Source organism: Microcaecilia unicolor, chromosome 2, assembly GCF_901765095.1.
Source record: "Microcaecilia unicolor chromosome 2, aMicUni1.1, whole genome shotgun sequence".
In the NCBI taxonomy this organism is placed as follows: Eukaryota; Metazoa; Chordata; class Amphibia; order Gymnophiona; family Siphonopidae; genus Microcaecilia; species Microcaecilia unicolor.
The window spans coordinates 291,218,841-291,241,987 of NC_044032.1; the positions used below are offsets into that span (position 1 = coordinate 291,218,841).

A 23,147-nucleotide genomic window follows, 5' to 3' on the forward strand; every position below is an offset into this window, starting at 1 on the left:
ATCAGACATCTCCTCATCGGGTCTAGTCAGTCCAGGGCTCTGGTCTGCCAGCATTGCCGGCATCGAAGGAGGACTCCGTTCCTCTGGGCTCAGAGTGGTCTCTCCCTCAGGCAAGTAGGTCGGTTCTCCTCTCATCGATCCCTCCTGCAGCAAGGGTTGTTTCCCAGTCAATTCTACTCTGGGAACAGTGAAACGGTCCATCGGTCCCAATTCCTGTCTTGCAGAGGGAGCAGGGTAAGCCCTCTCTTTGCCCCGTCTCTTGGGCATGGAAATGTATTTTTTAAGGAAAAAAAAACAGCAAGAGGGAGTTGAGTGAGGAGCTGTTTCACACACGTCCTATTCAGACGCCATCTTGCCTGGACTCCAGTCTTTTCAGGAAGCTTTGGTCATGTTGCCTGGGATAGTGCATAGTTGCAGAAGTGTCAGTTCCATATTGTGCACAAGGCTTACTTGAAGCTGGCATTTTACGTGGGCTGTGCTGATACCATACCATTGTGATTCATGTAATATTGTGAATTTGTTTATAAAATCAGTAAGTTGTTTGGTTACCATGCTTTCCATCAGTACATGAATCACAATCAGGATTTCGCCCCCTCCACAGCACTGAAACAGTACTAATTACTCTCTTAGCCAAATTCAAGCAAGAAATAGCAACAGGTAAAAGCATACTTCTCCTCCAATTCGACACGTCCAGTGCATACGATATGGTAAACCATAATATACTACTAAGACTCCTAGACTACTTTAGGATCGAAGGAAACAAACTTAGTTGGATCAAGGGTTTCCTAACCACTAGAACATATCAAGTGAAATCAAATATCATATCACCGTGAAAAGCAGACTTCGGAGTACCTCAAGGATCACCACTATCACCGATCCTCTTCAATCTAATGATGACCCCACTAGCCAAGTCCCTATCCGACCAAGGTCTTAACCCTTTCATTTACGCGGACGATGTCACAATATACATTCCCTACAAACACGATCTGACAGAAATCACCAACAAAATCAAGCTCGGCTTGTACATTATGAACTTATGGGCAAATGCATTCCAACTAAAACTTAACACAGAAGAAAAACACTGTCTCATCCTCTCATCCCAATACAACACGAACAACCCCTTAAATATAAATACACCACCCTCCCCATCTCAGGCAGCCTGAAACTCCTCGGCGTTACAATCGACTACAACCTCACACTAGAGAGCCACGTGAAATCTACTAAGAAAATGTTCCATTCAATGTGGAAACTCAAATGCGTGAAACCATTCTTCCCAAGGGAAACATTCCGGAACCTGATACAGTCAGTGGTACTAAGCCACCTAGATTACTGCAACGGAATTTATGCGGGATGCAAAGAACAACTCATAAAGAAACTTCAGTCCGCTCAAAACACTGCATCCAGACTTATATTCGGAAAAACGCGATTCAAAAGCGCCAAACCCCTCCGATTAAAATTGCACTGGCTCCCAATCAAAGAACGTGTAGCTTTCAAAATCTGGACCCTGGTTCATAAAATTATGGTGAGGCCCCGGGATGCATGACAAACCTCATCGACCTACCAATCAGAAATACAACCGGATCAACACGAACATATTTAAACTTCCACTACCCAAGCTGCAAAGGACTCAAATACAAATCAACTTATGCATCCAGGTTTTCCTACATAAGTACACAACTATGGAACGCATTACCTAAAGCCGTGAAAATAATGTATAACCACCTAAACGTCCTGAAATCACTAAAACTTTACCTGTTCAAAAAGGCATACCCTACCGACCCAAGTTAAATACCTGAACCCTGCAACACTATGAAACCAAAGCACGTAATGAACATAACGAAACTCTTTCCCTATATGATTCCTTAATATGTTTGTTCCACATGAACCTTATTCTACCACAACATCACTGTGTAACTGTTCATACCGGAATTGGCGAACGCCGTTACGGTACTATGTAAGCCACATTGAGCCTGCAAATAGGTGGGAAAATGTGGGATACAAACGCAATAAAATAAATAAACTAGTTGGGGTAAACACACTCCCTACAGCTCACAATCAGGCAACCTGTTTTGTTACCCAGTTGCAATTACAGAGCTTGTCATAGTAACATAGTAGATGACGGCAAAAACAGACCTGCACGGTCCATCCAGTCTGCCCAACAAGATAACTCATATTTGCTGCTTTTTGTGTATACCCTACTTTGATTTGTACCTGTGCTCTTCAGGGCACAGACCGTATAAGTCTGCCCAGCACTATCCCCGCCTCCCAACCACCAGCCCTGCCTCCAACCACCGGCTCTAGCACAGACCGTACAAGTCTGTCCAGCACTATCCTACAACCTGATGGTGAGGCGAGTCTCTTTCCCTTGAGAACCGCAGGATCAGAAGGTGGTCTTCAACTGGCCAGATATGCTCTGACGTGTTCCAGTAGATGAACTGATAAGATAAGTTCAGAGGGTTTATGAGAGCTATAGATAACTCTTGACACAGTTGATGCCTTTTTTATAGCATTTTGATAAAGGCAGTGGCCCCGAAGATTAGGTAGATGATTGGTTATGTTTGGAAAACTACAAGAATGTCTTTAGATATCATTCTAGAAACTTCTCTGAATTCTGGCCCCAGGGAGGCTGGGTAACTCTGACCAAGGGCTCTTGCCGTGGTTGCCTCATACTTGTATCAGCCAAATGTGGGTCACAGGTATTTTCTTTCTAAATTGCAAGTTTATTCTGTACTGAAGCAGCAGCACTGCTCATTAGTATTCTAGAGTGCAGAAGGCTTTAGACCAAACTCTCTATTGCACTAGTATGGTTGTAGGGGTCGTACCCCTACACTTAAAATGTCATTCAAAAGACACGGTGCTCTTATATAGGAAGCCAATGTAACTGAGGCAATAATTGTGAAACATTAGCCTCTCTCTTACTTTTAGAAATCTAACCACTTCCGTGCCACATGGAGTTCTCTTAGCAGCATCTCAGAAATACCTACTTATAGTGCATTATAGTAATTTAATGAACAAATACTTGCAGCGCTGAGGATCCAAATACGGTCCCTTTGATTCCTGGGTGCTTTAGCTCCCCTTTGATATTTATTTATTTCAGTTATTTTATTTATTTCATTTATATCCCACATTTTCCCAATCAAATCAAGTTCAATGTATCTAACATATTAAACTAGCAATACAAATTAGTGAATACATCAGTATAAAAGACTTGTAGGGATGAATTAAACAATGATTAAATAGATTTGAAGAGGGTAAACTTAGGAAGAGCACTAAAATGGCAATTTTATTCGATTGGTTTTGCAAATGTGTGGCAATATAAATGAGGGTGAGCCTGGAGCAGAAACCAGAGCAACAGGATAAGGTGAACAAAATAACAATTAGTTTGAAGTGTCAGGTAGGGGTTCTGTTGAATTCACTGGTAGGGGAGAAAAGGAAAAACAAACTAGTTCTTTAATACAAGAGTATTCTCCAATGGCCTGCTCCTGCAGGGCCAGATCATGCAGCATTCACTGCTGAGCTCAGGTCTGACTCCCCAGTTAGAAGTGCAGTTGTTAGCAGTTCACTTAGACTAGCATTTGTCTAGCTGGGTCAGATATCAAGTTGCATTGGGGAGGAGGGTGTTTAAGTGTGAAAGTTATCAGATGATGGTCAGAGAGGGGAAGAGTTGAGGCACAGAAACTGGAGAGTGAGCAGTTTGAGGAGAGGATAAGATAAGACAGTGGCCATTCTGGTGAGGGGGCAGTGGAGCACAGTTGAAGGTAAACAGAAAGAACTAAGGCAGAAGTGCCACACAGGCATACTAGCTAGGAAACAAGACAGAAGTGGTACACAAGCACACCAACAAACCTGGAAACCTTTGGCTTTGCAAAAATAGCCCTGAATAAATCTCCCCACCTTCCTTATGAGGGCCTTCACTGATGTCATGAATACAGGAAAGAGGCTTTCTTCTCCACCTTTCCTGGCCCATGGGTACAGACCCTTCTCCCCAATGGGTTTTTGGCGTATTTTCCTACCTTTCACAGCTATAATTTTACTTTTCCTATTGGGTCCTAATAAGTCCTCGGGGTACAAATATAGGGTCCTAAGTCTCTTTTTCCCTGAGACTCCCAGGTACCTCCTATCCCTCTCTTTCGGATTAGACCATCCCCTCTTAGGAAAAGACTTTCTCCCTCTTCTAGGTGACCTAGCGTCGTCCTGGTACTCTCCCTGAGTCGGGGGCCCCCACTCGGGATCTCTTTCCTTACCCACCTCTAGGGTGTGGTAGCTGGGACTTAGGATCAACCTTTTTCCCTGAGGTCTGAGCTCTCCCCTCCCTCGGGCAGCCTTTCCCCACCTTTACTTGCCCTTCCGGGGTCTTTCAGACTCCTTACACTTTACACCACCCCCCTCCGGGGTTTTGACCGGGCCCTTTCGTCTCTCCCTATCCTGGCTTCTACCCCTGGATAGGTGGTTACTTAGCTTAGCCCCTCCTGGGTGCTCCTTTCCCGTAAGCCTTTGCTGGAGGTCTATCTGCGCATGTCAAATGCTTTTAGGACCTCTGATCATCTTTTTGTCCTGTTGTCAGGTCTGCGCAGAGGGTCTCCAGCGTCTAAAGCCACTATAGCCCATTGGCTCAAGGAAGCTATTTTTTCAGCCTATCTGCTGTCTGGCCGGCCTCTGCCTGAAGCCTTCAAGGCACATTCCACAAGAGCGATTTCCTCTTCTTGGGCTGAAACTGGAGCACTCTCTCTTCAGGAGATATGCAGTGCAGCGACATTGGCTGACACTGAGGGAATATCCTTAAAGGGAAGTGGCAACATCCAAATAATCTCCATTTAGGGAAGTGATCTCCTCAGCTTATTTGTTGAAAGGTCTGCAAGTCCTGGTGTCTCTTTGGGCATGTTTGATGAGAGAGAATGCAGCATCCTAAGTGGAGCTAAAGGCAGTTTTTCTGGAGGAAATGTGTAAGATGGCTGCTACATCCTCAAGTTCCTTCATTTAACATTAGACTACCCATAGTGGCCAAGGGTTAATGCGGCTAGTGGAGTAAGTAGCCTTGACTTCCTCCCATCCACAGTACATTTGTATTTGGGTACTCCTTTGCTTCTGAACTAGTCTAGTGAGATGATAAAGGAAATTCTTTGTTTTAGTTCTTTCCTTGAATCCTGCCAGACTGTCTAGTCTCATCCCAGGAAACCTGTGACTTCGAGAGGCTTATTCCTCAGTTACAAGACCATCTGGTGTCACAGAAATGCACACAACTTCTCTTGTTTAGGGTCCAGAGAGTTTTCTGAACTCCCTTTGTTCTATCCTTTTTGTCCATGGCAGAAAGTTTAGAGAAGGGTACTTTTTGTATGTTTTGTCTCCATTTGTTGTTCTGGTATTAGCTTCAGTTTGGAGCTTTCTCCATTCCTTTGCTTAAATAATAGGATACAGGCAAGTCATTCAGCTGTACCACTCCTTTATAAGTAATGTCACAGGAAAGTCGTAGTCCTTTATGCCCCCCTTTCAGCAGATGGAGACAGACCCAAGCATCTGGAATGATCTGGCAGGATTCAAGGGAAGAAAATTAACAAGTAAGAATAAGTTTCTCCTTCTCTTCTGGTTTCAGATGATCCCTTTGGAATGTTGCTGGCTGAGTTGACATGTTGCAAGGGAGGGAAAGGGTGATATTGGACTTTAAGAATGTATATGGGTGTGGGGTTCTGGTACGTTTTCCAATACCATCTTCTGTTTTGGATCATCAGCAATCTGGGTTGGTGCATATAATAAACTGCTGTTGAATGGTTGGAAGTTAATATTTGTATGGGCCTATTTGATTTATGATGGTTTCTCATAGAGGAAAATCTCTCTTTATCAGGTTGTACGTTCTGCAGCTACCAGTGGAGCAGGCAGCACTACCTCTGGTGTAGTGTCCGGTAGCCTGGGCTCACGGGAGATTAACTACATCCTCCGTGTTCTTGGTCCTGCAGCATGTCGCAACCCAGACATTTTCACTGAGGTGGCCAACAGCTGCATCCGCATTGCTCTGCCTGCGCCTCGTGGATCTGGCACAGGTAAGTGATCCATGCCCTGAGATTTAAAGAGTAGAACTCTTTGAGGGTACAGAGAATGTCTTAATCCTTTCTCCACATGGTGCAAGTAAGACATAGACAGAGTTTGTGCTCATGATGAGGCTGAGCTTCATAGGCTGGAGATGAGATGCAAATTAGCCCTTTCGTATATGATTCTCTTACCATTTTATAGCTTCAGATGATGAATTTGAAAACTTGAGGATCAAAGGCCCAAATGCAGTGCAGCTTGTAAAGACTACGCCAGTGAAACCCTCTCCACTTCCCATCATCCCTGACACCATCAAAGAGGTGATCTATGACATGCTGAATGCTCTGGCAGCATACCATGCACCTGATGAAGGTAGGTGTGGGCTGCATTTAGTACTGCTGTATCCAAAAGAAAGAAGAGATGTGCAGTGAGATGTACCTACTGGGGACTACTTATTGGGAAAGCTCAGGAAAAAAATACCTTTTTTCTTCAGCAGAAAAATTGGAGCCAAAGCCAGGGGTGACGAATCAGGAGGTCAGCCAGATTCTGCAGGACATGGGGGATGATGTATACCAGCAGTATCGACCCCTGACACGGCAGGGCAGCGACTTTGATGCACAGACTGGCTTTGCCATCAATGTAAGTCCTTGAGTCTTCTCATTTGTGTTCTGGGAGCTTTTCAAACGAGTTGAAAACCCCTCTGAGTTTTTTCAGCTATGTGAGTTTATGGGCGAGGAGATTTTGAGGCCCACATTTATCAGAATAACACTTTTCTGACTTATTTTTAATTTCCCTTTCTTTTGTAGGCTCAAGTGTTTTCAGCAGACAGTACAGCTGTGGAGACGCCACAGTCAGGAACTCCTCAAGGAGATGGTATGCATTATTTCAGGGAGGGAGCCTGAAGCTTACTTTTTAGCATAGCAAACAGTAACTAGTTTCCTCCTCCTCCTCTTTTTTTTTTTTTTTTTTAATGTATTTCTTTCCAGCTTCTACTCCTGAGGATTTGCGAGAGGGGAAAAAAGATAAAGAGCCAGACCGGGCCTCTGAAGAAGGGAAACTAAAAGCCAAAAGCAGCAAACCTCTGCTGCCTACCTCCACTATCCTTCGGCTGCTGGCAGAGCTAGTCCGTTCATATGTTGGCATTGCTACCCTCATTGCTAACTACAGCTATACTGCTGGCCAATCGGAGCTGATCAAAGAGGTGATGCGTATTGGTGGGATAAGGAGTGTTTGACTATAAGTGAACCAAACTAAGCACATTCCCTAGCTTCCCTCCCCTCCTTCCAATGTGCTGCTGAAGAAAAGCACTTGGGAACTATTCTCTGCTTGCTTCATCCCTGCTCTCTTCTTCCGTTCTCCCCCTCCCAGACACAGCTACACTATTTTCTTCTTCCTCCTCTGGAACACTTGGCCACACTTGGTGCCCTTGATCTTCCAAATGACTAAAATTTGTGCTTACCTCATAGGACTGCAGTGTGCTGGCTTTTGTTCTGGATCACCTTCTCCCTCATACACAGAATGTGGAAGACAAGGATACTCCAGCATTGGCACGCCTCTTTCTGGCCAGCCTGGCTGCTGCAGGCAGCGGTACAGATGCACAGGTGGCTCTAGTGAATGAAGTGAAGGCTGCTTTGGGCCGTGCACTGGCCATGGCAGAGAGTACAGAGAAGCATGCCAGGTATATATATATATATATATATAAAAAGATTGTAATAGGGTCCTTTAGCAGCTTGTGTATGTGTTTCTAAATAGCAAGTGCATTCAGACAATCCAGGAATATTCTGACAGTTGGGAATTTTAAAGGAATCTCTCTCTCTCTCAGGCTGCAGGCCGTGATGTGTATCATTAGTACCATCATGGAATCGTGTCCCTCTACATCAAGCTTCTACAGCAATGCAACAGCTAAAACACAGCACAATGGCATGAACAATATCATCCGCCTTTTCTTGAAGAAGGGTTTAGTGAATGACTTGGCCAGGGTCCCCCACAGTTTGGACCTGTCTAGGTAAGACTGAAGGGCTGAACCCTTCATACAAATCTGTGGGTACGTTATTTGCATCCTAAAAACAAAACACAGCATTTTAGTTTCCTCTGACAGCCTGTGTGGCTTATAGGTAGATTAACCATATAATTCCATGTTCAGGGAGACAAAATGAGCTGGTCCATATTGCTTGCAGAAAGAAACAGATATAATTTCTGTTACGTTCCAGAAGACCGGGAGAGGAGGTCTTTATCTCTTCATAGTGGGAAAAGCTGAATTGGTTCACCATGTCCACCCAGAATATGGAGTTGTGTGGTCAACCAAGCTATGTTTTGTAGCTTATCTGTCGTGCTTACTGCTTCCTTTTCTTTCCTAGCCCCAACATGGCAAATACTGTGAATGCAGCCCTAAAGCCCCTGGAGACACTCTCACGCATTGTCAACCAACCTAGCAGCCTCTTTGGAAACAAAGGAACTTCCAGCAAAAGCAAGACTGACCAGGACTCCCATGGGACTGCTAGGGATGCCAACAGTAATCAACCTGATTCAGGTATCATCAATAAGTCTATTTACATAATTGGTTACCTTACTTTGTCCCAAGCCCTGAGACCCCAGAGGTCTGCTGAATGACATAACAGATTTAGGTGCTGATGAGTCTTCTTTCTTTCTTTTTCTTTTCTCTCTCTCTCTCTCTCTCTCTCTCTCTCTCTCCTTCCAATCTAAACATAGAGCTGCAGTGCTCAGTGACCAGCCAGTTAAATGTGGACAGAGGGTGTTTCCCCATGGATGTAGATTAAGCTACCTCTGTCACCATCATGTCCGCAGCCCTCATGCTTGTCACTTGTAGGAAGAGTTCTTAAAAAGGCCTGTATTTTGGATTCCTATGACAGTGTTGTCACATACTTTCATAGGGGAGGCAGGAGAGGCAGAGCTGCATGAGGAAGACCATGATGTTACTCAGGCAGAAGTGACCGATGGGGATATCATGGATGGAGAGCCTGATACAGACACAGTAGTGATTGCAGGGCAGCCAGAAGTGCTCAGCACACAGGAGATGCAGGTGAGGTAGAACTATTTCAACAATATTATAGAAGAGCTTTTTCACAGCATTCGTGTTCTATCATGATTAGTTCTCAATGTATAACTGCTGTCCTTTAGTAGTTATATTAGGTGAGGTCTTTTATGGGTTTCAGGTGGAAAATGAACTGGAAGATTTGATTGATGAACTGCTTGAGAGAGATGGGGCAGCAGGTAAGGGCATCTGTAGACAATTTTGTAAGAGGAAAGGCTAGTTTTCCCTAAGATGGGGGTAACAAGATGACAGCCTTACACAGAGCATGTTTGGGACATGTTCTTTGCACACTTAGTTGCCGTCCTTCATGCCCTGGCACTATTTGGATGCAAATGCCAGTGGAAAATTGTAAGTTGTGATGCTGCATAAGTAGGCACAGGACAAAAAAACCAAACAAAAAATCGCTACATGCGAACGCCAGAAAAACAAGGAAGTAGAGGTTGACCAAAGATACCCTGCAGCCAAATAGGATTGAAAATGAATCTTAATTGAGCACCACAGTTGTCAACAGACCCGAGACTGGGCTGTGTTTCAGTGGATAATACTGTATAACAGCACAAGCACTGCTCTTCAAACAGTTCAAAAGTACACAAACCTCGCAGGGAGAAACAAGTGATACCACGTGGGTATCCTCACCAATGCAATCATACAACTGCTATTTGAGTTTGCAGCATTTGAAGAGCACTGCTTGTTCTGTCATAGGAGTTGTGACCCCTGAAGCAGGTGATATATCCACCAAAACACAGCCCTGTGTTTGGTCTGTTGACAACTGTGGTGCTCAATAAAGACTCATTTTCAACCCTATTTGGCTGCAGGGTATCTTAGGTCCACCCCTACTGCATAAATAGGACCATATCTTCACTCTCAAGATGGTTATTTTTTTTTTCAGTGAGCAGACGTGGAGAGGATGAGTCTCAGGAAGATGTTCTAATGGATGAAGCTCCCTCAAATCTTAGCCAAGGATCCACACTGCAGCCTAATAGAGAAGGTAAGGAAGAGAGGTCAGACAGATGTGCACAATACTGGTAATGCAGAGGGAAGATAAGCCAATTAGGGACAGAGGCAAACTGTTAGTGCTACAGGCTAACAGGAAGGCTAAGAGCAGGAGTTTACCAGCTGTTCATGCCTCTGGGAAGGAAAAAAAAGCACATTTCAGGTAATAGAAAAGACGCCTGCACATTTTTGGATTGGGGGGAGGGAACAGATTGTATCACCATTGCTTGTGTTTCTTCAGTTGTTCACAGAATTTTAGCCCTTGTGTTCTGACCACGTCTTCAATTCTAGTCTTTCACTTTTGATGCTTCCTAGTAAGGTAAACTTGCAGTGTGCTAGATTTCAGGCTTTTCTTACTTTTGGACCTTGTCTTTGTGATTCTGTTACATTGGTTTTAAGGTAGAAGTAAACGTATTGGAAAAGTTAAAACCTGGTTGTGTGGCCTAGCCTTCTCTTATGCACAATAATAGGAGTTTCATTATAGTTAGATTCAAAGTTTGGTTAGTTACGAGATGGAAGATCAGAAAATACTTGGAATTGGAAAAATCCAACTTCCTCAGAGACCCTCCAGACTGGTCAAGACACTTGGGTACGCTTGGGTTATGCACGCCTACCAGCAGATGGAGACTGAGAACACTAACATTTGAACACTGTATATGTATCCTGTGCAGAACCCTAATCAGCCAGTAATTCTCAGTCCCCAGCAGAGGGTAGATGTGCAGCCTGACTGGTCTGGTAGGCCCGAAGGGTTCCTTTGGTGTTCTTATTAGCCTAACAAAGTTTCCTTAGCATCCCTCCGGACCGGACCAGGATTGGACTGATGGGCAGGGTTGCCAGGTGGAAAATTTTTTTCCAGCCCACTGGAGCCCAAAAAACAGCCCAAAAACCGCCCAAACACAAACCCCGCCCCTGACACCCCCACCCCCGCGTCATCACCCCCGCCCCCGCCGTCATAAACCCCGCCCCCGCCGTCACCGGCCCCGCCTCCCACGTCACCGGCCCCGCCTCCCCGTCATCGGCCCCGCCTCTTACGTCATCGGCCCCGCCTCCCCGTCATCGGCCCCGCCTCCCCGTCATCGGCCCCGCCTCCCACGTCATCGGCCCCGCCTCCCACGTCACTAACCCCGCCCAAAACGTCATTAACCCCACCCAAAAACGTCACTAACCCCGCCCCCCCGCGGCCGAAAAAACCGCCCGAAGCACAAAAACCAGCCCAAAAAACCGCAACCCGCCGCGGGCAAAAATTTCCCGCGGCGGGTCGCGGAAAACCGCCCAATTGGGCGGTAAAACCGCCCACCTGGCAACACTGCTGATGGGTTGTGCTCGCCTACCAGCAGGTGGAGACTGAGAAAAAACTCTGACTCTAGAGAGCCAATAGGAGCCCTGGCCATGTGACCTTAGCCTCAGTATTTTCTCAGTCTCCCAGCAGGTAGGAAGTGAGCCCATTAGTCTCTCTCCTTTTCTCTTTAGATATTACAGATATTTGTGATAATTCTTCTGTGCCTGGAATCTTATTTAGAGGCTTGACAGGGTTTCCTTTCTCTTCTTTCTTTGACAGCCTCGGGGGTGTTAAACTCGGGTGTCTCGAGTCCACCCCCCTTCCTCCCCATCTCCCTGGCTTAGCAGGGAAGGGCCGTCCCTTTCTCTGGAAAGGTGTACCGTCTTTGGGAGAGGCAGCCACTTTTAACAGGTAGCTGCTTTAAAAGAATTAAATCAAATAAAAGTAAATTCAAAGAAGCAGCCTTTCTTTCCCCAGACTTCTAACGAGCAGGCAGCTCCAGTGTTTTATTATGAATGAGGGGTTATAAAAAAAAAAAAAAAACAGAAGAAAATAATTCAGTATCTGTGACTTTAAACAGCGATTTTTCTCGTCAGATTTAATTTCCTCCATTTTCTTGCGTTTTGGCGGCGGCAGTTTAAACAAATGAAAAAAAAAAAAAAAAGAAAGGTGCGAACCGCGTAAGCGCGGCCACCTGTTTTTTCCGATATGGCTTAAAAGTTCAAACAGCTGCTGTCGGTCAGCGTCGCGCAGTTCACGCAGCCGGAACATGTAAATTTTGCTCTCCCTTCAAGGTTTCTTCGGGTCCGGTGCTGCCTCCAGTTTTTTCGGGGCCTTTTTCGCCGGCTGTTGTTTCTTCGCCGTTCCACTGGGCTCCGCTTGTTCGGAGGTGTCGGGCGCGCTGTCGACGATAGCCACAGGGCCAGTGGAGCGAACGGCGGCCATTTTTTTCTCCCTCCATCTTATCAGTCGGGGATCTCTCTGCTGAAGGTAAGGCTGCAGTTCATAGAGCAGTTCGGCTCCAAGATGTGTACACTTTTGTATGTGCTGAACGGCGTATTCTAAAATGCTCTTCACATCAGCAGGCAATATTTGGTTGAAAGGGGGCTTCTTTCATACATGGATATATAACAAGCTTTTCTTCTTTTAAATTTCTATGTATCATGGGGCTGTTAACACTAGTTTTTTCTGGTGCTCAGTCATTTTTCATTGCCTGGTGGAAAATCTGCATCTTATCATAATATCATAATTCATTTCAAGCATTTTCCTCAATAGCTGTAGTATTATACAGTGTTTTAAGAACTTTAGAAACTTTCTCTATAGGCATAGAGTAAATTTCTGTCTTTCTCATTCCCTGGTGAATAGGACTACATTGTCTAAGAGTCAATTGATTGGTACTTTGCAATTCTGACCATAATATCTTAGTTCCTTTCAAGCATTTTACTCCATGCGTATGATGTTATATAGTGTTTTAAGAACTTAACAGACACTCTCAATGGCTGTAGTGTTACACAGTGTTTTCTTTTTCCGACTTTAAGAAGCCTTCTCTAGAGGCATACAGTATATTGTTCAGATGCCATGGGGATATATCAGCTCTTTCATATTCTCTGAGGGACAGTCCTGTCTACCAAGCTCCCAGTCACTCAGCTGCCTTAGCAGGCATGCTTTATTCATGTCTTCCCTTCTTTTCCAACTGCCTTGAAGCCTCTCATTTTTCATTTTAGCTTTCTTCTGGTTTTTACAGGACATATGGTCACTTAGAGAATAAAGTCATCCTTTCACTTAAAGATAGTGGACGGTCCTCAAACCATCTACTCGTGTTTGTCACTACTCTATCAGTTCAGCATTGGCAGATTATAAACATCCTGGTTTGGTCCAGTATGCCTATACAATACCATCTGCTATGTCTTCCTCTTCCTTAGAGACCTGATGTTATATCAAGCTTTCTTGAATTCAGATACAGTCTTGTCTACACTGCCTTCACCAAGTGGCTGTGGCACAACTTCACTTTTTTCGTTACAGGTAATTTCCAAGTTTGTCCTTTTTCATTTTCATTCTATGCGCCTTCACTCCAGAGTGTTCTTTCAATTGGAAGGGGATTCACTCACTTCCTGTGTATTTATACCATAGGTACATAAGTATGGTTATGCTGGGTAAGGCCTAAAGTCCATCAAGTCCAGCATTCATATCTAATGGGCATAGGTACATAAGTTTTGCCATTCTGGGGAAGCTCAAATGTCCACCTTTCTACAGCCAGAACAGCATTAAGAAAAAAAAAAAACAAAAAAAAACCTCTCACGAGAGTATCGTACAGAAATCTCTGCTCCAAAAGCAAGGCTTTGCAGTAATTCTGCAAACTAACGCATACAATATTTGCCATGGCTGTTCACCACTAGAAACACCGGGGACCCTGGGCCTAGGTTCGGTGTTTTAACCTGAAACAAGCTCAACATTCATATCTATTGGGTGTGAGTCTGGTACTACTACTACTACTTAACATTTCTAGAGCGCTACTAGGGTTACGCAGTGCTGTACAAATTAACAAAGAAGGACGTTCCCTGCTCAAAGGAGCTTACAATCTACCTCTCAGTGAGGGAGGACGCATGACCGTGGTACGTGGATTAGTGGTATGTGGATTAGGGAGATCCAAGAAATTACAGGCCGGTGAATCAGACGTTCATACTGGGACAATTTTTTTCTGTCCGGAGCGTACTACCATAGCTGGTGGACTCCTATATTCAGAACTTTCTATATTCAGAACTTACCCAACTATGGAACGCCATAGAGATAGGGTTGGAGTTTGTAGCCCTATTTAACTGGTGTCCTTGGTCACCCTTCCTCTTCTCCTCAGGATCCAGAGAATGGCTAGTTTTTTGCTTATGCATTAACCGGTCATTTTCAGCAGTACTCTCTCTTCCGTTCTTTTATAGATCTAAGAGGATGTTCATTGCGCTCTTAGGGTCATTTCATTCTTACCTAGACGACTGCCTAATTGGAGAAAGTCTTATCAGCAGAGTTCTCAGGTCACGCACCGGGTGTTGCATTTCTTACAGTCTCTAGGTTGGGTGGTGATTGTAGCCAGGCCTCTCATTTGATCTCTCATTTGATCTCTCATCAGATATCTCTGATTTTCTCTTTGTTTAGTCAGGTTGGCGCACAGTCTTTTGTCTCCTCTGCAAACATCCCAGTTTATATTTTTCTTGGTGACCTTGGGCCTTCGGCCATTTCCTCGCTCTATTCTGCAGAATGCAATTTTACTTTCTAATGCCCAAGAAGGAATTTTCCTTCATCCTATTGCGAATCTCAGGGTCATCAATCGCACTATTTAAGTGTCATCTAGTTATCTCAAGAACCTTAGTTCTGTCATTGGGATGCTTCGTGCAGTACACTTTTTGGCAGAAGCTTGTTTGTATATATTTTTTTTCTGGGGGACCTCAGCAATTCGTTTTACCTTCGGGTGAATTTTGTTTTCCCTACTGACAAACAAGGCGGAGAGAGCTATGTTGGTCCTTGCCATGGCAATGGGTTATGTCATCCGCCAAGGAGGAGTTAAGAGTATACTCTTGAGTTTGTACTCATTTTTTCTTAGTTGTGTCACCCTGCATTTAGGTGAATGGACTCTCATTTTTTCAGCCTTACTTCCTCACTGCGACACTTCAGGGCTATCTCTTTTTGCCTTCAGGCTCACGAACATTTCTTGCTTCTTCCGTTCAGCAACAGTCTTGACGGAGACAGGGACAGATGCCAACGTCCAGCAGGGGTTTTTCAGCCTTCTTTATGCGTTTCTTCCATCATCTCACTAGGTGTTTACGCAGAACCAAGGCACCCTTCTACATCCGGACCCCCAGTCACTCAAACTTATGGCGTGGTTACTGGGTCTGCAACATCTTTGATATTTTCGCAGGAAGTACTTCGTTTTAATTGCTTCCAGACAGAAATCTACATTAAAGTCCTATGAATCAAAGTGGCGACGGTTCACTCTGTGGTACTCCTCTCGCCACTTCATTCCACAAACAGTATCCATTTTGCATGTTTTGGAATATCTTCTGCATCTTGCGAAATCTTGTCTGTCTTACTCATCCATTAGAGTTCATTTGGCAGCTCTATCAGTGATGCATGATACTGTTGACAACCGCACGCTTATGCAGCATCCACTGTCAAAGCGGTTTCTTAAAGGAGTCCTGCACCTGTACCTCCCGCTTCGTCCACCAGCTAGGTGAACTAGGTGAACAGACTCTTAAAGTTCTGTTTTCTAGTAGCCATAACTTTTTCTATAAAGTTTTCCTCTTCAAGCAGTGTTTCCCAGTAGCCATTGCAGCAAGTAGATCTATATGTGGAATACTTCTACGGTTGGTAACTTCTTTTCGGTCTGCTGTAGTTTAAAGTTTTCACCTTTCCCAATCGGTTTTTTCTTATTGGTTTTGTCCTTCTAGCCAGTAGGCGTAAAAGTTTTTCATTGTTTCTAACCCGCTATATCGCGAAGGATCAAGGAAATGAGAATGTCTATTTCTCTTCTCGCTGAGAGGGCAGTTCCACAGCGTATTACAACATATTCCACAACTTCAGAAGCGGGCTCTATTCTTACTATGGCGATTTTTGGTGCTCTCGGTGCACATTGGTAAGTTGGCAACTTAGTCCTAGTTTCATTTTATTTTGCTCATTGGGACACACTACATGTTAGTTGTCGCCAGGTGGCCTATGCAGCATGAACATTTCTCTGCAGTTTTCATAGGGTCCCTCCCTTCAGATTACTGCTTTTGTACTTCCCATCAGTCCAATCCTGGTCCGGTCCGGAGGGATGCTAAGGAAGGAGAAATTAGATCTTACCTGCTAATTTGCTTTCCTTTAGTCCCTCCGGACCGGACCAGGCCCCTCCCATGTTCTCTCTACTCTTTAGCTTCTTTTATTAAGTAGGAAGTGTATTCAGTAGGAAGTGTATTCATTCCTTTACGATTCGTGGAACAATACTATATATATATACAGAACTTTACGTGGTCTATACCACTTCTCTGGTGGTTGCTGGTGAGCTCAATTGCTGGAATCTATCTATAAAACCTTAAATACGCCATACCACTTCTCTGGTGAGAGTTGTGGCTGAGCTCAGTTGCTGGAAAATCTATAAAACCTTAAATATGATTTACCACTTTTCTGGTGAGAGTTGCTGGTAAGCTCAGTTGATGGAATATATATAAAATCTTAAGTGGGCCATACCACTTCTCTGGTGAGAGTTGCTGGTGAGCTATAAGACAAGTGAGCCATACCACTTCTCTGGTGAGAGTTGCGGGTGAGCTATATTATACGTGAGCCATACCACTTCTCTGGGGAGAGTTGCTGGTGAGCTATATTACATGTGAGCCATATCGCTTCTCTGGTGAGAGTTGCTGGTGAGCTATAGTACAAGTGAGCCATACCACTTCTCTAGTGAGAGTTGCTGGTGAGCTGTAATACATATTGGGCCATACCACTTCTCTGGTGAGAGTTGCTGGTGAGCTCTGATACTTGGCATTGCCGAGTGCTTTGTGGCTGCTAGGATTCCATACGGCACAGAAGGTCTTTCTTTCTTTCCTGCTTTGTTATTCAAATACTGAGGCTAAGGTCACATGGCCAGGGCTCCTATTGGCTCTCTAGAGTCAGAGTTTTTTCTGTGTCTCCACCTGCTGGTAGGCGAGCACAACCCATCAGTCCAATCCTGGTCCGGTCCGGAGGGACTAAAGGAAAGCAAATTAGCAGGTAAGATCTAATTTCTCCTTGTACCCTGTACTTGGATCTCTCTGTGTTCTTCAGGGAAGTGGGTCAAGTGGGGCTCCGTCTTTCCCCTGGGGGGTGTCACACCCAGGTGGCCAGGTCCCTCCCCCTGCTCTGCTCTCCTGAGTAGACAGCCCTGTGCTGCTGAGGCACACCACGAGAGCCTCAGCCTCAGCTCTCGTGGTGTGGCAGGAGCCTTGAGAGCCATTTCAGCTTACAGCAGCCGAGCTCAAATAAAGATTGGGGGGAAAACCTCTGGTTTATTGCTGGCTCTTTTGTTTCTTGGGCTGTCGGGTAGAGCTCCGTTTTTGTTAGTGCAGAGGACTTAGCAGTGGTTCTTGTGCTGGGTCCTTGTGCCCCGGGTGTTTCCTTTTCCCTTCTCCTTTCCTCTGGTGATGTTGGCAGGGAAATTGATCTGCTGCCATTTCTGCTCGTGTGGGGTTTAAAAGCGCTGGGGACACAATACCAGCTCTGTGGGGAGCCAAAGCCGCCGTTCTCTGGCATTAACCGTGGAGGTCTCCGCGGGAGGCTCTGTGGCAGCTGAGACAGCCTCGCAGTTGGGTGTACCAGCAGCGGTTCCAATTTCTGCAAAACCGCCGCCATCTTAGATCCTTCCCGTGCTGCTGAGCTGGCACGGCCTTTGCATGATTCTCTCTGGCAGAGTTCAGGCTTGGCTTCTAAGTACCCAGGAGGGATGGGATTCCCTCCTGACTTCATTTGGTCCATGTCTCAGGCGTGGAAATTGGGACCCACTCGGCTGGACCCTCCAGGTGGGGGGTGGGTCATGTGGTCGCAAAGAGGCCTCGCTTGGATTGGGTGGATGGATACTAAGGCGTTTTCTACCCAGGAATTGGAGGAGGATTGCAGTGATCTCGGAGAAGATATTATTTTGGATGCCAGTTAGGAAAAAGATTGGTCCTTGTCAGATAAGGACCCCTCAGGATTTTTCATATTGATGAGTTGGCCGAGTTAATTGATGAGGTCTCTGCTACGCTCAAGTTTGAGTTCCCTGAGACCCCGGTGGGTGATGTGAAGCAGGTAGTTCCCTTTGGTTAAGGGTATTTGATATCCCTTCTGTTCTTTTCCCATGAATAAAGATCTGAGGGAGGTGGTCACACAGGAGTGATCATCCCCAGATTCTCCCTGTAAGATGTCTAGGGCTATGGCGAGGCTTTATCCTCTTCCTCAGGAGGATAGGGACTCCTTAAAGCCTCCTACGGTAGACGCAGTTGTAACGGTGGTCACTAAGGCCATTGCTATTCCGGTGGATAGTGACGCGGCACTCCGGGAACCCCTAGATAGGAAGGTAGAATCTTTTCTTAAGCATAGTTTTTATTTATCAGCTCTGACACTGTAGGCATCTGTTAATGGGGGTCTGGTGGCTCGCACTTGCTTCTGCTGGGCTGAGAAGCTCCTGGACTATCTCGACGGGGCTAACTGGGTATAGGAGTTGGCCAAGCTGTAGATAGGATCTTCTTTCTTAGCAGATTCTCTTTACGACTTGCTTCGAGCATCAACTAAAAATATGGCCCTGGTGGTTGAGGCCTGTCGAGCTCTTTGGCTTTGGGGATTGGGTCGCAGACATGGCCTCAATGTCCAAGTTATGCTATCTTCCCTTCAAAGGTTCTAAGCTCTTTGGAGAAGACTTGAATAAGTTGATGCGCGCTCTTGGGGATGCTATGATTCCGCAGCTTCCAGAGGTGCTTCCCAAGTCGAGTGGTAGGGGGACTTCAGGTCGTGGTCATCTTCAGGAAGCTCGGCGTTACAGACCAGGCAAATCCATGGAGCACCCAATCCTTCCAAGGGGGCCGCCATGGAGGGCGTGACGCTTCCTTGGGGGGTTGCAGCTCTGCGTGCGCCTCCCGATGAAGCTGTGAGGGTCCAACCTCAGGTTCACATGGGAGCTCGCTTGCCTCAGTACCAGAGGTGGACCCAGATCACGTCGGATCAGTGGGTGCTTAAGGTGGTGCACGACAGTTATGATCTAGAGTTCGACACACACCTCTCCCAAGTTTTTTTCTGGAGTCTCCGTGTTGGTCTCGGTGAGGGCAGTTCAGCAAACTTTACTTTGTTTGATCTGGGGGCTGTAGTGCCTGTCCCCAAAAGGGAACGAGGGGCGGGTTCTTATTCAATTTATTTTGTGGTTCCCAAGAAGGAGAGCTCTTTCCGGCCCATTTTAGACCTAAAAAGAGTCAGTGGGACGTTGAAGGGCCCCCCCTTTTGAATGGAGACTTTGCGCTCGGTCATTGTAGTGGTTCAGATAGGGGAGTTCTTCACTTCCCTGGATCTGATGGAAACCTATCTGCACATTCTCATTAGGGCGACCCATCAGCGTTTTCTTCGGTTTGCTGTCTTAGGGAAGCATTTTCAGTTCTGTGTGCTGCTGTTTGGTCTCGCAATGGCGCCCCGGACCTTTTACAAGGTTATGGTGGTTGTTGCGGCAGCACTGCAGAAGCAGGGCATCTTGGTCCATCCTTATCTCGACAGTTGACTGATTCGAGCCAAGTCAAGGCAGGACAGCAAAGCGGCGACCACACAAGTAGTCAGTTTCTTGGAGTCTCTGGGCTGGGTGGTATATCCGGACAAGTCGCCTAGTCCCGTCGCAATCCCCGAAATATCTAGGGGTGCAGTTTGACTGACATGTTGAAGGGGCAGGTGTTCCTGCCTTCAGCTCGGATTGCCAAGATGCAGGGACTAATTTGACGGATTTTCTCCAAGAGGGCGTCTGCAGCTTGTTCTTATCTGCAGTTGCTGTGCCTTATGACGGTGTCGATAAAGGTAGTCTTGTGGGCCAGGGCTCACATGCGGCAGTTAGTCCTCCCTTCTGGACCGCTGGTCTCTGCAGACACAAGAATTGGAGGCGAGGCTTCCTCTGACGGCGGTTTCCCACCTCAGCCTCCAATGGTGGCTTCACACACTGAATCTGGAGAAGGGCATGCCTTTGTACCCTCCAGATTGGATAGTTCTAACCACGGATGCCAGGCTGGGGGGTTCATTGCCTCGGACAAGTAGTTCATGGCTGTTGGACACTGGAGGAGGCCCGCAGGTCCATCAGTTGTCTAGAGACACAGGCGATCCGATTGGCCCTGCAGTCCTTTCAGTCTCTTCTCGTCGTCAAGGCTGTCGGATTTCTGTCCAGCAACGCCATGACCATAGCCTATGTCAATCATCAAGGGGGCACGAAGAGTCAGGTGGTCACCAAGGAGGCAGCGGAGTTAATTTGCTGGGCAGAAGTTCATCTGCAGGACCTCTTGGCAGGCCAAGTGGCTGGTGTGGACAATGTGAGCGTGGATTTTCTGAGCAGGCACACGCTAGATCCTGGAGAGTGGTCTCGTCACGTTCCGCTGTTCCATCGCTTCATGTCAGAGTGGGACCTGCCAGTGATAGATCTCATGGAGACGCCCAACAACACCCAGGTACCTTGGTTTCTCCGAGGACAAGCAGGCTGCTTGTTCTCACGACTGGGGTGACGTCCGCGGCAGCCCCCACCAACCGGAAAAAGCTTCGCGGGACGGTCGGCACGCAGGGCACGCCCACCGCGCATGCGCGGCCGTCTTCCCGCCCGTGCGCGACCGCTCCCGCCAGTTCCTTTTTTTCCGCGTCTGGCGAGAGTCGTGCTTTGCCGCTCTCTCTATTCTCAGCCGCCGGAAAGTCGATCGCGTTTACGCGAATCGTTTATTTTTTTCGTTTCTATTTGTTTTGGACCGCCCGGTTTTCTTTAAAAAAAAAAAAAAAAAAAAACCTGAGCGTGTGGAGCACGCGCTCCCCTTTTCCCTCGCTTCTAGCGGGGACGCCGCGTTGCGGCCTAGTGGCCGCACGGTCGTTTTCCCCTTTTTCGAGGTGTGATTTCCGCCACCATCGACGACTTTGATTTCGCCGACGCGATTTTTCCGTCGATGTCCTCGAAGGTCCCGAGTGGATTTAAAAAGTGTGGTCGGTGCGGCCGGCCGATCTCGCAGACCGACACCCACGCTTGGTGCCTCCAGTGCCTCGGGCCGGAGCACAATCTCAAGTCGTGTCCCCTGTGTCTCGGTCTCCGGAAACGGACTCAGGTTGCGAGGCAAGTTCTACGGGACCGTCTTTTTGGAACTTGCGCCGGCCCCTCGACGTCGACCTCGACGGCATCGGTATCGACGCCCGGTCCTTCGGTACCGGTATCGATGCCCGAGACATCGGCACCGATGGCATCGACCCCAGGAGAACAGGTCCCGTCGGCCCGCCGGTGAGGGTAGAGGTGAGAGGCCGCGCGGGCAGTCGGCCCCGGTCACTCCCTCAGCCCGTGGTCCACGGGACCGAACCCTGTCTGACCCGGCTCCTCGAGACCGAGGGGGATCATCCTCCTCCTCACCTCCCGGCGCCGGTGACGTGCATCGCAAGAAGGATAAGAAGCGCCGTCACCGGTCGCCCTCGGTGCATCCGGACATCGGAGAGGAGGCGACGCTGAAGCGTCCACGTCGAGAGGAGAGGTCCCCGTCGGTTGTGGAGGTACCGATGCGTCAGGGTTCCGGCACGTCGGTGCCGTCTCCTGGCCCCCATCAGCTTCTGGCGCCGACACCCCTACCGGCCCCACCGCCTTTCCCGGCAGCGGGCCTGGACGAGTGCCTCAGAGCCATCCTTCCAGGGATCCTGGAAGGGCTGATGCGCCAGGCTGTGCCGGCCGATGACTGTGGCGCCGGCGAGCTGTAGCCCGGCGCCGGGGCTGTCGACACCGCCGCCGCTTGCGGCGCCGGTCTCGACCGCCACGCAGGTGGAGTCCCCGTCGACGTCGATGGAGGGAGCTTCGTCCCCGCCGGCGCGGGAGTCCACCGCTCGACGACACCGAGGCCTCGGTGCCTCGACGTCGAGCCGGGCCCGGTTCAGGACTCAGCTACATGAGCTTATGTCCGAAACCGAGGATGAGGCCTCGTGGGGGGAAGAGGAGGACCCTAGATATTTCTCCTCAGAGGAGTCTACGGGCCTTCCCTCGGACCCCACGCCTTCACCGGAGAGGAAGCTCTCGCCTCCTGAGAGTCTCTCCTTTGCCTCCTTTGTGCGGGATATGTCTATCAGCATTCCCTTCCCCGTGGTCTCTGTGGAAGAGCCGAGGGCCGAGATGCTCGAGGTCCTCGACTATCCATCACCACCTAGAGAGTCCTCCACGGTACCGCTGCACAATGTCCTCAAGGAGACACTGCTTCGGAACTGGATGCGACCGTTAACTAATCCCACCATTCCCAAGAAAGCAGAGTCCCAGTACAGGATCCACTCTGACCCAGAGTTAATGCGGCCACAATTGCCCCATGACTCGGCGGTCGTGGATTCTGCTCTCAAGAGGGCACGGAGTTCGAGGGATACCGCCTCGGCGCCCCCGGGGCGGGAGTCTCGCACTCTGGACTCGTTTGGGAGGAAGGCCTACCAATCCTCCATGCTCGTGACCCGCATCCAGTCATACCAGCTCTATATGAGCATCCACATGCGGAACAATGTGAAGCAGCTGGCGGACCTGGTCGATAAGCTCCCGCCGGAGCAGTCCAGGCCTTATCAGGAGGTGGTCAGGCAGCTGAAGGCGTGCAGAAAGTTCCTGTCCAGGGGTATCTATGACACCTGTGACGTGGCGTCTCGTGCTGCGGCCCAAGGTATCGTGATGCGCAGGCTCTCATGGCTGCGTGCCTCTGACCTGGACAACCGCACCCAGCAGAGGCTGGCCGACGTCCCTTGCCGGGGGGATAACATTTTTGGTGAGAAGGTCGAGCAGCTGGTGGACCAACTGCATCAGCGGGAAACCGCCCTCGACAAGCTCTCCCACCGGGCAGCTTCAGCATCCACCTCAGCAGGTGGACGTTTTTCCCGGGCCCGGCAGGCTGCACCCTATTCTTTTGCAAAGCGTAGGTACAACCAGCCGGCCCGAAGGCCTCGTCAGGCACAGGGACAGACCCAGCGCGCTCGTTCTCGTCAACAGCGTGCGCCTAAGCAGCCCCCTGCGCCTCCACAGCAAAAGCCGGGGACGGGCTTTTGACTGGATCCACGGGAACATAGCCGCCCTCAAAGTGTCCGTACCGGACGATCTGCCGGTCGGGG

The 23,147-nt window shown here is 47.9% G+C and overlaps 1 protein-coding gene across 1 annotated transcript in view; it reads left to right on the forward strand.

Moving 5' to 3' along the window:
* Window positions 1-23,147, forward strand: part of HUWE1 (HECT, UBA and WWE domain containing E3 ubiquitin protein ligase 1) — a 1,034,695-nt gene that overhangs the window by 638,837 nt on the left and 372,711 nt on the right. Inside the window, 11 exon segments of the mRNA XM_030194273.1 lie at window positions 5,840-6,035; window positions 6,226-6,393; window positions 6,515-6,660; window positions 6,828-6,894; window positions 7,008-7,222; window positions 7,488-7,699; window positions 7,844-8,026; window positions 8,379-8,551; window positions 8,913-9,061; window positions 9,195-9,252; window positions 9,963-10,061. Coding sequence (XP_030050133.1) covers window positions 5,840-6,035; window positions 6,226-6,393; window positions 6,515-6,660; window positions 6,828-6,894; window positions 7,008-7,222; window positions 7,488-7,699; window positions 7,844-8,026; window positions 8,379-8,551; window positions 8,913-9,061; window positions 9,195-9,252; window positions 9,963-10,061 — 1,666 coding nt within the window.